This window comes from Halyomorpha halys, unplaced genomic scaffold (genome assembly GCF_000696795.3).
Source record: "Halyomorpha halys isolate HHAL.00 unplaced genomic scaffold, Hhal_1.1 Scaffold474.1, whole genome shotgun sequence".
NCBI lineage: Eukaryota > Metazoa > Arthropoda > Insecta > Hemiptera > Pentatomidae > Halyomorpha > Halyomorpha halys.
This window is the reverse complement of record NW_027108830.1, coordinates 222,411-236,743: the sequence shown is the minus strand read 5'-3', so window position 1 is coordinate 236,743 and position 14,333 is coordinate 222,411. Positions and strand designations below refer to the sequence as shown.

Here is a 14,333-nt window from a genome sequence, read left to right as displayed (position 1 = left end):
CGTTGCCCATGCGTTGAAATCACCAGCTATGATTGTTGGATTATGGCAACTAGCATCTAAGACAATGGCTTTACTTGTGCCTCCACAACCTCCTCTTTGGTGGTGAGATCATCCAAATCTCGGAGCTCGAAAAGGGACTTCCCTGTCCAAGTCCGCACTTCTCACGTCAAGTACACCCTCCATTGCTCGCCCCCAATCGCACCTTCTTCCGGTCAATAGGAGTAAGAGTTCGCCTTTATTAATTTTCCGGACCTTTGTGATTGAAGCGGATATTTCCCCCATCGGCGGATCTTCTCTTACCTTTCGCAGGACATTTGAGTAGAACTGGCTCTCCGGTATTTTTACGATTACTACATCAGACCTCGGTGGCTTAGGGTGAGGTTTCTTCCTCGATCTTTTTCGCACCTCTTGCTATAGCTCCTCCTGTTGTTACTCCCGTTGAGCTGCATTAGATCTCTTTGGGCGATCTACATTATGATGCATTAGGTTGTGCGGTTTTCTTCTTGTCCTTCCTTTTTTTGCCCGCCTCGGTCTTAACTGCGTTTTTTCTCGCTGGACGTATCTCCTTAGTTTGAGTGTGGCCATCTGCTGTTTCAATAGGGAGTGCAGCTGTTTCCAACTTTTCGAAGTATAGCTGAATTTCACAGGTATAACTTCTTATCTTGACGTGTACATTGTTCTTGAAGCGAATGAAGGAGAGTAGCTCTTGCTCCCAAGATTCTGCATCACCTCTCTTGTGTTTAATCTTGTGGTATTAGATGCTACGGCGGCCAAGTCTCCCACCAATGCAGCACTGCGGTCATATGATGACGACGCAGGGGAACCCGCTTTCGCATTCTCTACTGACGCTGGTACTGGAGTTCCGTGCCCCTGCACCGTACCACAATTGACGTTATTTTCCATAACAGAATTTTTTATTTTCGCATTTTATACCTCCTGACAGGTTTTGGAACAGCCGCTGACCAGTACGCCGCCTATTCTAGGAACCGTCGCGCCTGGATTTGATTCTAGTTTTGGTCCTCCCCAAGTATTTTATTTCCCCGGTTCCCGCGATATCTGGTGAGAATCCCCCTATCCGCCACCTGAGAAGACGAGGTGCCCGATGGGAGACTACTCCTCACGGGTGTGTGTGTGTAAGTTAATAATAACTGTACCAATCAACATCAAATATTCATAACTGTCAAACTAATATTAAATATTCATAACGGCGACGGCAGTGCGCTTTGGATCCCAGAGATAGGGTTAGGGAGAATCTCTGGTTAGTAAGGTCTTATCTTGGTTAGTACGAGGTGTAACTTCAAAGTAGCTGCTAGGGGTTGACAAAAAAGAACTAGGTCCACTTGCCGGACTAGTTTCCCCACCTGTTACCAATACCATTACAATACTATCAAACTTTCGCAACAGGTAATTTAGCTCTGTTTACGGATCTTACTAGTCAGCAACAGAGATTTTTCTAAATTACCCACTTCGAACACTTAGCTACACTCAGTGATACCTTAATAGGGTTTAATTAATCAGGAAATATCATGCGAAATTGGCTAAAAAAAATGTTATGAACTTAAAAAAAATAATTGAGACACATTGATATTTATAATAATATAAATATGTGGGAGTGGGTAGCTCAATGGTAAGGCATTGTGTAACTACGTCCAAGGACCCGCGTTCAAATCCGGCTGTGGCAAATAATTATTTTCTGTTTCACTTTAGCCGTGAGTTAGCCCTGTAGGTTTGGGGGGCCTCCGGGTCTCCCCAGCCTCATGAATTGGGTAAAAATCTAACCAAATCACCTCCTTGCACAACCGTTGGTCTTGTAGCAGTACTTCCTTATATATTACATGAACTGAAGTGGTTCAGATTTGATTTGTAATGATATAAATATTAATCCTTAATGAATTGAAAAACTGTGATGAGATAATTTAACTCAGAGAAGTTTAAAAGAATAATTTATATACTTTTAAAATATTATAATAAATACACGGACTAATAATCAAATATACCTGATTTTAGAATTATGAAAAAAAAATTCATTATTCCGTAATATTTTTCACTTACTGTACTCTAAACTTAATTGTCCAAATATCTCAAATATTTCAGTACCATGTAAATTTAGTTACTATCTTCAGCTAGAGCCATGTTCAATAGGTTTAAAAAATATTTAACTTTGAAATTGTAACTTGGCAGATTAAAACTCCACCTTGAACCCACGTTCCAATGATAACAAGCCTAATTGCAGTCATTCGGCCTCAAGAAACTGATAAAGCATGAAACAGTACTTACTTGCCTAGAATGAGGGATTGTATATCTGGAAGGCATTACTAGGTACTAAAGGATTAGTCTGTAATCAAATGCAATTATTTATCCGATGAAAATATCGATGAATACCAAACTGAAATATAAACTTATAATTGTAAACAAAGTTTATAGTTAGTAGTAGAGTAAGGAAATACTTTTTAATATTTAGAGATTTCTAAACTCCTTAAATCCATGATATTCCAACAAGAATGATATAAATATGTAATACATTTTATGTATTTAATCATGATTCCTTATAAGAGGAGTTATTGATAATTATCCTTCAGAATAATATCTCTAACACTTACACATCCCTAACTGTGAAAATATATAATTAGTTATATAATGAGTAAATATTTAAAGGTTCAGTTATTTGTTTGTTATTAAATATTATCAGGTACTTAGGACAAAAACCCGAATTCGATATTTTGGACAATCACAATATATCCCATATTCCATAATAAGTATGGGAAAGTCAAAATTGAATTTTGATCATTCCATGATTTATTTTAGGATAAATTAACATGAAATGTGTATATAAGTTATCTTTTACTGAAGTAAGAAACTAAAAATAATAAGAAAGAGGAACGCTTGAAGTGCTCTCAAAGACTGATCTATTTGCGGAGCCTGTCCGTCTATATATATACAATCGGTCAGCTGTTCTCGATCAGCTGATATGGACCTGTCAGCTGACAGTCCGTAACTTATATATAAATAAATATATATATATATTTTATATACGTGTTTAGCATTGTATATTATAGACTGAAATAGAAATATTCAATAATTAAATAAATAATGTGTGATGGAGTACTATTTTATATTTACAAATCAGCGTTTACAGTCCGAACTATGATGACTCCTGAATAACATTTAAAGTTATTTGTTGTTACTTTACGAGTAATAGTAAATAGTTGTTTGTTGTTGTAAATACTTGTTTTCAACACAATTCAGAATCATCGGCAAGCCTTCAGGTCATGTGTATAATCGTAGTTGAATATTGGAACGCATCAGCGCAACGTACGGCGCAGAACGAGCTTGGCAGACATGTTTCTTTTGTGTCAGTGCTAACTCATGTCAACTAATTTCAGATTGGTAAAACATTTAATAAATAAAAAAAGAAAATATAAATAACTAAGCGAACATAATTCGCTTATATTTTTTTGACAAACAAAACTAATTTATTGGATATGTGTTTCATTATTATGTGAAGTATTAATATGAATTATTTAATTCATTATACAATTAAGAGTGTGGTAAGAGAGGTCCCCTCAAACCATTATCTTATCGTCCCCTGTTATTAACCCCAAGCACAAATAGGGTTAGAAATATAAATGATAGGGGCTTAGAAAAAAAAAAAAAAAAGTGTTTTAATCTACAACAGTATGAGTATATAAATTATAAAGATATGATAATTGGAGTACTGTAGAAAATAAAACGTACTATTTAAGGTGTAGCGAGTTGTAAGCCTTTACAACCTAGAGTACACTGACAAAACTGACGCCAACTTGGAATTTGTATTGAAAAATTAGTATACATTATAAAGTATATTCCGTAAGAATATGGGTATATTTTATTGCGTCTATCATAACTTCTACCTAATCATTTTTATAATGTTTCATTTTTATTACATTTTTAGGCTGAGTTGGAATGTGAGAATTCGAAGGATGATTTTTATTTAATTTTTTAAAGACGCCTTGCCCCACATTAATCAAGTGATTCCATTACATTTAAATACAATTAAAATGCTAATTAAATAATGTAGAGATAGTTTTTATTTATTTTTACTATTTTTATTTAAATTGAAAATTCATATGCGTACACTTCTTGTTACAGGCATCAGGGCCACCTGTGCAGTTGGAACCTGTAGATCTGAGTATGAAGAGCTGCCTACAGAATTCCCGCTTGTCACTATCTCCTCCAGGTAAAGTCAGCCACCTAATACATATTAAATACAAATTTGTTAGGAGCACAAACAATTTATTTTTTTATGGGAGAATGATTAGAAAAACTGATATATCTTTTGATAAACGTACGGCTATATAGCTCAATTAGGGTTACTAATAACAAGCGTAATAAAATAATATATTAGTTATTGATAGAATAAAGATTAAATATCCAATAATTCGTTTAAAGAAGGCATTGGTAGCTGTGACCAAACCGATTTCTTGATAAAGGCCTCAGTTTTTATAGGCGGACCTATTGATTTTATTTATTTTTTTAGTACAATACTCTCGCGTATCTCAACATAGTATTGAGTCTACTGCTCTTTAGTAAAGTTTAGTTATATAAAATCAGTTCGAAGCTTATAGTAAAATTTCGGATCTATTTTCTCAAAATAATAAATCATTTTAAAACTAACTTAAAGTTAAACTAGCTAGTTGTACAAAATACTATATGTTGTATTAGCCCATAGCCCTCACCAAAAAAAAATAGTTCTTTATGATGAAATAAATTTCGAATTTCATATTTTTTCTCATAATTTCATTTTTTTTTTCCATTTTGCTTCATGGAATCATTTTATTTCCATATTGATAAAATTTAGTAGGCCCTGTAGAGAGCCGGAGGATACTAACTTATCAGACGTCAGAATATTTGTTTGTGAACTGTAATATCGAAAAGAACTTTTACTAAATCATCACAAACGTATGGGAGGAAAGTATTAGTGAAGTCATAATTCACATATATTTGAAATCCCACGTTGATCAAAAAATAATCTTATCTGATGCTTTGTGAGCAAAAGTGAGTATGTTCAGTTAAAATAACTTTAACAAATAAATTAACGATACAGTACACATTAGAACAAAGGTTTGTGCTTGTAATTCTAAGGAGGGCCAGTATGCAAATAGACCAATGAACAATACACCTGTCACTATCCAACTAGGTAGGTAGGTGTTATAATGAGACATCATCATATGTGTATGATACTATTTTTTCTACTGCAATTGTTAACTAAAAAAAAATTGTCTAAAGAAACCATTAAACTTTATCTAGAAAATTAACTTAATTACAAAATAAATCTGGTCAAATACAGCAATCCTAGTAGATATGTAGAATAAATTTTGAACAATTAACAATCCTTCTTCCCTCTCCGTTGAACCACTTACCCTTTATATGTAATTCGGAGTCATTTTTCTCCAAGATTGGTATAGCTCAGTGAGTAAGGAAATGGATCCCTGCGTCTTAGGGTCAGGCTCATGTTCAACAAAGATACAAAAATAATTTATTTTCTATTAAGTCAGACTTGTTATAGTCCTTACAAGTCTGACTTATCCAGTCCAGATCCATAGATGACTGTAGTTAAAATATGAAGATATTTTTTTTTTACCATGTTCCGAGGATGTTGCAAGACTAATGTCTCAACTCCCTCCCCTATAAAGGTTCCAGGTTGGTAGGTATGTACTCAATGTACTCATGTTGGAAGAATAAACATGACGGATCCGCCCAGATCATCTCCTTTTAATGACAAGAGCCACTACTGAACAACACCAGTTGTAAAATTACTTAATAATCGTGATATGATTATTACTTATTGATAATTATTTGACGAAGTCGAAGTCTTTATAATAATTATTAAAAATACTTTTTCAGATTTTTTCTGTGAAAGTTTGAATAATTAAGCCAAAATTCAATGTTTTTGCTAACCAACACTCGAAAGACAACCATTTCTTTTCTCATTAAACTATTAAGAATAAAAAAATGTATTAATCAGGCTACTTCTTCCAAATATGATACAAATAATAATAATTCTGAAGGCCTAATAACACGAATGAACACGAAGATTCAATGCCAATTCCACTAAACGCTCTCTGCATACATGCTTCCAGTGATGCCCCTCCAGACCTAATTTCACCAAATCAGTTTAAACGCTCCCATCTACGTTTCAGTCTACCCCTCGGACATTTACCCGTCCTCGATCGAACTCTACCTTCCCCCCATTCCCGCACTCCAACTCGTACGCAGCTTATTACAAAACTAATTATCTCTGTTCATAATATCCCATAGGTCACATATGCACATGTACATATATATTTATTAGGTAGGTACACAAGATGGTTTAGAATTGAAATTATATTAATCATTGGAGTTATAAATAATTCTAAAATGAAACATTACGAAGCCGATTCAAGCAAAGCTGTTACTGCAACATTAGTAGCGGGTGCTGGTTGAATGCTACGGAGCAGTAGGCATTATCGTTTGCGTAGTCCTTTTTCTTCTCTGTTCCGCACCGTTTTCTTTCTTTTCTTCTGCGGGTGAACGTGTCGGTCCTTGATGGTAACGCGGCACGATACACGGTGGCAATGTAGGTCAGGCCCATTGTCAGAGGATACCGTTGGACTCAAGGGCTCCCGTCTTTCAGGTCAGTGGTAGCATGATAGTACTCTTTGCTTCTCAGGAGAAAGGAAGAACGTAGTGCATAAGTTTTATTTTAAAATATAGTTTTACTTGAATTTGTTGATATTATAATCTTCCTCATTGGAAATATATTTATCTATATTATAATAAAAAGCTATAGTTATTTTTTCTGTTTAAACGCGCAAAATAAAGAACTATCAGTTAGTTCGGGGAAAAAAAAAACAAACATTTTTTGGATTGGTTATTTATTGAGAAAAACCTTTACAGTATCACTAACCCATAAGAATATAATGCTAACCGTTTGAATTCCTATGGAGCTGCAATTTATTTAGAGTAGTTTTCAAGCTGAATTGGTGCTACAAAGCTAGTTTTGGTTGGAACATCACACAAATTTTAATTACCACCCTAATTATGGCCCCATGTTTTAAATAGATTAGTAGACTCGCGTTCAAGTTATCACTATTTTTTTATTTTTAATTTTCAAAAAAAGTCTAAGATGAAAAGAATATTTTTAACAAAACATTTTTATTTTTCTGTTGCTTAAAACTACATATTTAGAGTTCTTGAGGTGAAAATAACAAACATTAACTTTTATTTCTACAAAGAATAAAACAGTTCAACAAATGATAACGAAGTCATAATCGATACAAGCGAAGTTCGGGCAGTCATTTTTTCCCCCTAATTATAGCCTGTTTCTATTTTTCCTTTTCTCTCCTTTATTTATTAATAAAAATCTTATATATTTTGTATTTATCAATTATTTATCATTGCTATCGATGGATTTGTTTTTTCGAATTAACAAAATTAAAGAGAATTTAAAGGAAATTTTCTTAGAAATTCGTTATTTATAAACTAAAATCATCTAAATTGGACCAATATAAGCAAAGATACAGCGTATTGTATCTATTCTATATTTTAAAATATTGGGATTGTATATTATAATTATAAAAAATAATATTTGTAATATATTCTATTTCTCAATTTCCCATCGAAAGCCCTTGTTCTTTTTATCTATTAGCCCTATTATATATAACAAAAGAATTTATTTGTCAAGCTAATCTCAAGAGCTACCCATCAGATTGGAAAAATTCCTTCCTTGTTAGATAGTCCGTACGTTGAAAAAAAAACATTTAATCTAAGATATGAACTATAGGAGTACAGCAGTAATCATTCACTATAGGTGCATACCCTTAATCAGCCTTCATAGCATTAAAGGTCGGTTTCTGTCAAGTCGGATTTTTTTTTTTTTTAATGGTCGTTTTGACTCCAAAATTAGCTCGATTTTATTCAATTAATTTGATCCACTCAAACCAGCGGCGCACAGCAAATGATATTTAAAAATTAATCCTTATTAACATTATTTTCGAGGTAATTGTTAACAACAACTGTATTTACAAGTCCAGAAAATATATGTTACTTTAAGCACATCACACAACTTTCACTTGGAACTTTACTCAAAGTTAAAAAGTAAAAGTAAATATAAAAGTAATAATTAATAATTTCATTTAAATTCAATACTATTTATTTATATGGTACAATATGTATATAGATATAATCGTTAATTGAAAACCGTTATATATCCCTCTTCCTCAATATTGGAAAGAATATTTTTTCCTTTACAATATTTTATTTTATCTTAGTTGTTTATGCAATGTTTTATTAATTATTCATGCAAATTTAATTATTTAAATTTAGCTATATTTGCTTGTTCCCTGAACTACATTCTTTATATTATTATACTATGATTATATTATATTTTAGTATTAGGTGAAATAAGGATGTCCTATCTTTTAAGCATTCTACTCTGATCTGAAAAGAAGAGATGGTCTATGTGATTCTTAAATGCTAATATATATATTTTTTTTTAAATAGATTTCTTTTTATTAAATTTGAATTTGGAAAACATTTATTTGCCAAAATTATGTGGAACAAAGTTACCTCCTTATTCAAATCTCTCAACCAAACTTTTTGTAAGCTTCAGGGTGTATATTTGCGAAGGTGGGCTGATACTACGTCCATGAAGAGCGGAGATGAAGGTTTGGCAGGAGATGGTGGGGGAAGTAAATTGGTCCCCAATTAGAGACAGAGTCATCTTCCCACTCTCGGTGGGACACTCCACAGACTCTTTTTGTTTTTGTAAATAAATATTCTTGTCTCATAACTTTGTACTGACCTTGGCCGTTAATGGTATCTTATCAGTACAGTTTGCTCTGTAAATAGGACTAGAAGCCAGCTAAAACTGTTTATATGTGATCATTGTCTACATTATTGGTAACTGCCGTATATTATTTAATTTTTTTTTTTTAATATTTGTATAATAAAACCATTCTGTATGCTGAGCCCACAGCCTCATTGTCCTAGAGATCTTTCACTATGCCCAGATTATGCTAGATGCTACGGATGTCTTATTTGGCACCTGTGTAGAAGGACAAAAGAGAATTTGAAAAAATCCTGTAAATGAAAAGTACAATAACACATTAATTAATAGGTGAAATGGAAAAAAGGAAAATTTAAACATACAATATAATAATACATAATAATAACTGATAAAAAAAAGTTTGAGGTAAAACAATATATAATATAAAAATGAATAATAAAGAAGAAAGCTAGTAAAAACTATAAAAGATAAGAAAAGTACAGGAAAAAGGATAAATAATAAAATACATGATAGGACAGAAAAAAACATATGAAAGACTTCTTTGAGAGAAAAACACACAAGAAACATTAAGAAGAAAATGTAATAAGAAAAAGAATTGAAAATTATGAAGAAACTTATTGGATATATAATTCTACAAAATAAGAAAACAGATCTAAAGAGCTCTTGAAAGTAAACAAATAAATAAATTACAATGTTACATTATACAAGTTGCTCCTATTTTCGTTTACTATTTTTTTTTATTATTATTAGTTATTCTTATTATTTTATTTTTATTATTATTAATTTTTATTACAATATGGACTACAGAAAAAGGATAATATGAATGTAGGAAAGGTGAAATACTTGGAAAGGTGAATATGTACAGAGATCACTGTAAAGATATGCAGTTGAATAAAATTGATGAAGATGGTAGATAGAGATGTTAAAGATAGAAGGTGAAATAGAATGGTAGACAAACTAAAGATAGATAGGCGAAGAAAAAGAAATAAAACAGTACACTGCACACACTAATAAGCTAATAGATAAGTTAAACAGTCTCTGGCTTCTCTTATCTACCATCCAAAGAAGTTGCCAATGCACTAGGCAGCAATCATCTTTCCTAACAATAACTTGTTTTAATAATTTTATACTATTTGTCGATGTTACAATATATTTTCAATAAATTTAATAGTATATTGTTTCTGGTTGTAAAGGGTAAAATGAATGATAAAATAAAATTTAAGGAAAGTGAGTGAGGAATTTATTGAATATAAATTTATCAGATTAATGCAGTGATCAAAAGTGGCCTCAACATATTATTTTAATCTCGTTCCTAATATATTTTTATTCTTGTGTTAAAATAATTCACAAACGTTGGCTTCTCCAATGACCGTTAATTCATCTCAAATGTTTCACCTCAAGTACGAAATATCTCTGCTTTACTTGAGTTATGCCACATCCAACAAGAAAAGAGTTTTTTTTTTATATTTTGTTTTTTAGATATTCCACAGAATGTATCGTATATCGGAGTTAATTTGTAACACCTCTATTTAGCTTAAGAAAAGTTCGTAAGACTGTCTCAGTAAAGAAAGTAACCGAAGTCTGGAAACGAATATCTTATATAAATAAATAAATAATAATAATTTTTATAAATAATTAATAATAATTTTAAAATAATAAATATATTTCTAAATAAATTCAACTTTTTTTTTTGTCAGATGTACCACTATTCGAGCAAACCAATGATAAGTCACCTGCTGGAATCTGATTACATGTTAGCCTCAGATGAACGTTTCGGTCTACTGCTCCAGTGGTTCCAGTAATTCTTTCCTTCTGCATATTCTACTTTATCTCTTCGTTTCATCTTTGGATTTTTAATAGTCACATGATGCAAAACTAGGAGTCAATTCCGTCCGCCTTTTTCGTCCTAGACATATTGTGCATTAATTTTTAATATGCTTTTTTTTCCACTTTCAGAAGAGCAACTAGCTCCAATTAGTTATATTATTTTTCGTTTTCCTTCCTGTTTACGAAAGGAAATGATAAATTTAAAGACCTACTTTTTTATTGTTTTTGTTTTACAAAATAATTTGACAGGAAGTTTATTTTTAGAAGAATCGCCATGGAATGCTCAGTAAGCCAATTAGTACATCATGGGGGAAAAAAACGTTTTGGTGAATTTTAAAATTCATAAATGTTCTTCTTATATAACTTTTAATAATAGATATATTAGATGATTGGATATAATTATATACACATTTCAAATCTTTCAATTACAACTGTAAATTTTTGAACTAAAAATACAAGTAAATGTGGTAAAGGATTTATAAAGAAAATACCTATTGGTAGCTTAACCTGTTGATCTCGAGACCATCCTTTTTTTTCAAACGACTTGGAGGACTATCAGCAATAGAAGAAGAAGTATAGTAGAAACTAGTAAGCTCGGGTGGTTAGGAAGTTTATTATGACGGAATTGATTTCTGGTTCAGGCTAAATAAATTACATTATGGATGCTTTTACTGTGTCAAAGTAAGGGGGCTTAATGGTGCTTCAAAGTTCAAATCCTTAAGTCCAAACTAGACCTGTTTAGAATAATATAAATCAGTCTTTTGTAATTAATAAAAAGTTTGGGCTGTTTACCTATAAGTCTAGAATCAACGAGGAGGTTATTGTCTTGTTTGCCTTATATGAGAATTCATAGTTTGTTGTTTGCACGAAATCTTGAAATTAATTTAGTATGCATAGTATGCATAAAAGCATAATCAAAAATTATATAGAAAAATTTAAATTTAAATAAGGAAAAATAAAATAATGTTGAAGCAATTGTAGCACTATTTATACTGATTACACAAACCCCTATAAGCGTTTATTATAAAAATGTTAAACCCAAGACCCCTTGTGGATTGTACTTGTATAGTTTTTTTTATTAATTAACTTCCGAAAAACTTTTGAATTAAGTAAAAATGTGATAAAAAGCTTCATTATTGTACCTAGTCTACTTCATACAATATTTATTAATTCCTAATTAAATTATAGGTTTTATTGGTAATGGTTATGTGATTATCAATCATAAACTTACCGTATTCACAAATTGCGACCAGGTTAGCTGGAGTGTAACCAAAGATGTGGGTTAAATTTTCACCAATTGAAATTGATTCCCCGAAATAAATCTCGCAGAGTCCACTATGCTTTGCAAATCTCCAACAAACTTATAGTCCTGCCCTCGCCTACAAAATACAAGATAAAACTATTGCCCCGATTCTCATCTCATAACAGTGAAATGAAAAATTATCTGAAAATATCATCGAACGTGATAAGAATTGATTATTTTTTTTTAAATACAGCATTAATATTTTTTAATTCATAAACAGATTAAATTGGGAATAACTGCTTTGAAAAATAATAAATCAATTTTTAAAAACTATCTTTATTAAAATTTCCGAAAGTTTCATTATGAATCTTCAAACCCTTGATTGATGTGAATTGATATGTCTAACAAAATATTAAACAGGATATGCTGTATGAAACTTCATATACTTTACTGTGGAAAATCAACGATATTCTTTCAATTCCAAAGAGAATAAGGGAAATAATTGACTCAAGAAGGCATTGGAGTATTTTTACCTTTTGTGCCAGCATCAAGGCTATAAGCATTATGTGTAATTTTTTATCGCAGCACTGTTTCTTCTTCATTACCAATCTTTGTTGTAACTGTTATTCTTTACTTCACCAATAAATAAATAAATAAAACAAACAATATGGCGACTGGTACTTACGGGTACGATTTACAAGAAATCAATCTTTTAAGATTTGTTCATAAAGTTTAGTAATCATCATTCTATTTTTATAAATGTCTACTAAATACAAAGGATTGTTCATAGCTTCCTCACACCCCGCTTTCCCATCGAAAGTAATGGTATCAATTTGATGAAATCGGTACTATAAACATTATACACAAATCTTCTAATTTTCTTTTAACTCAGCCGAATTAAGTCATAATTTTGCGAAGAACTTTTTTAAATATCAAGAAAAAACATCCCCTTGAATTTTGAGGTTTTACATTTCAAGATCAGAAAATCGAATAAAAGTTTCCATTTGACCACCATTCGCACTTTTAAAAATGCAAAACAAATGTAGGCCCGAAACATCGGGCTTAATCTTAAATTTTGTGGTGAAGCTAAGTTTTTTATTAACGGTCAATTTTTTTATATTTTTATGCAACTTTTATATATAATAACCTTTTTAGATTTATTATTGATAAAGATAAAATAAAAACAGTGGACAAATAATTTAATGTGAGGCTGAGCATTGTTATAAAAGTTATAAGCAGATGCATTTAATACATAAAGCCCTTCCCCAACTATATTTCTTGTTTCGGATTTCATCTTTGTTAAACCCCAAGTTATATTCATCAGAGTAAGAACCACTCATATAAGGGAACTATGAAAACTTTTATACTTAATAGCATACTTTGTTAAGAATTGTATGGTAATAGAAATATTTATCTGCTTAGAATAGACAAAAAATTTAGTTCTGTAACGCCGATAGTGAATTTACATCATCGATTCCTTATTCTGCAGGATACCCATAGCATTAAATTTCAGCACTTTTTTTCAAACATCCACCTTGAAGTAGGTGGGCAGATGCAGATAAAGTGTCATCTTTACTTTTTTTTATTCAGGTTCTCAGAGGCGGGGCCTTTAAATGCGGAGATACATAAAGAGGAGGTAGAGTAAATAAAAAAAAGGGAGCGGTTGAAGATGTCACCCGGAGGAAAGGTCATCGGGAGAGAGGAGGGTTGGGCAAGGCGCAGGATGAGCAGGGTCCTTGGGATCTTGCGAAAGTCCCATCGGAAGGTCATCCCCGTTCTACTAGCTCTTGTGAAAACATTTATTCCCTGTGAAGCACCTACCGTTCTATGTGTATTAATCCATGTTCTCTGAACGTATGGTACGTTTCTTAATCTGAATATATAGACTATATGCTACACATTAGACACAAACTGTTCCTGTTGTTTTAATTTTTAACATTAACAATAGAATATTCTTGTTTGTAAAATGAGCGATCCGACCATTTTTAACACACTGATTTCGTTGGGAAAACCTCAGTACTAATTCTAATCTAAACTTTTAAATATAATTGAAATGTTGGCTATCGTAGTAGATATAGAGGTTGAAAATGAAGCTCGAGATTCAGCATCACTTATACCATTTTTTCTTTCTCATTTTTACTTTAGAAAATGAAAAAAATTCAATTACTTATTTAAGGTAGGTATATACCAGGAATGTTATAGTAACATTTTAGCTAAAATGTACTATCAGAAGTTCCACTAAAGAAAATCTATGTAACATATTTTTACAATTTTCCCCAAAATGTCAGTAATGATTTTGCCATTAGGTCGTCTTTAATATCAGTTCAATAATCATGCTGAAGGGCTTGACTGCCCAAGTTATTATATATATATATATATATTTTAATCTCGCAATAAAAAACTTCTGGGCTCTCTTTATATCCGATAATGATATAAAAATATGCTGAGCCTTGGGTT

At 31.6% G+C, this 14,333-nt stretch overlaps 1 protein-coding gene and 1 long non-coding RNA gene across 2 annotated transcripts in view; one reads left to right on the top strand and one right to left on the bottom strand.

The window, feature by feature from the left end:
- LOC106683244 (Krueppel-like factor 2) overlaps window positions 1–14,333 on the top strand; it is a 275,237-nt gene that overhangs the window by 140,561 nt on the left and 120,343 nt on the right. The window contains exon 4 of the mRNA XM_067047155.1: window positions 4,129–4,216. Within this exon, the coding sequence (XP_066903256.1) occupies window positions 4,129–4,216 (88 nt within the window). The remainder of the gene's footprint in view (window positions 1–4,128; window positions 4,217–14,333) is intronic.
- Window positions 8,569–14,333, bottom strand: part of LOC136795695 (uncharacterized) — a 7,211-nt gene continuing 1,446 nt past the window's right edge. The window contains exons 2-4 of the long non-coding RNA XR_010843335.1: window positions 11,865–12,012; window positions 10,540–10,712; window positions 8,569–9,099 (exon numbers count right to left, since the gene is read on the bottom strand). This is a non-coding gene — a long non-coding RNA (uncharacterized lncRNA). The remainder of the gene's footprint in view (window positions 9,100–10,539; window positions 10,713–11,864; window positions 12,013–14,333) is intronic.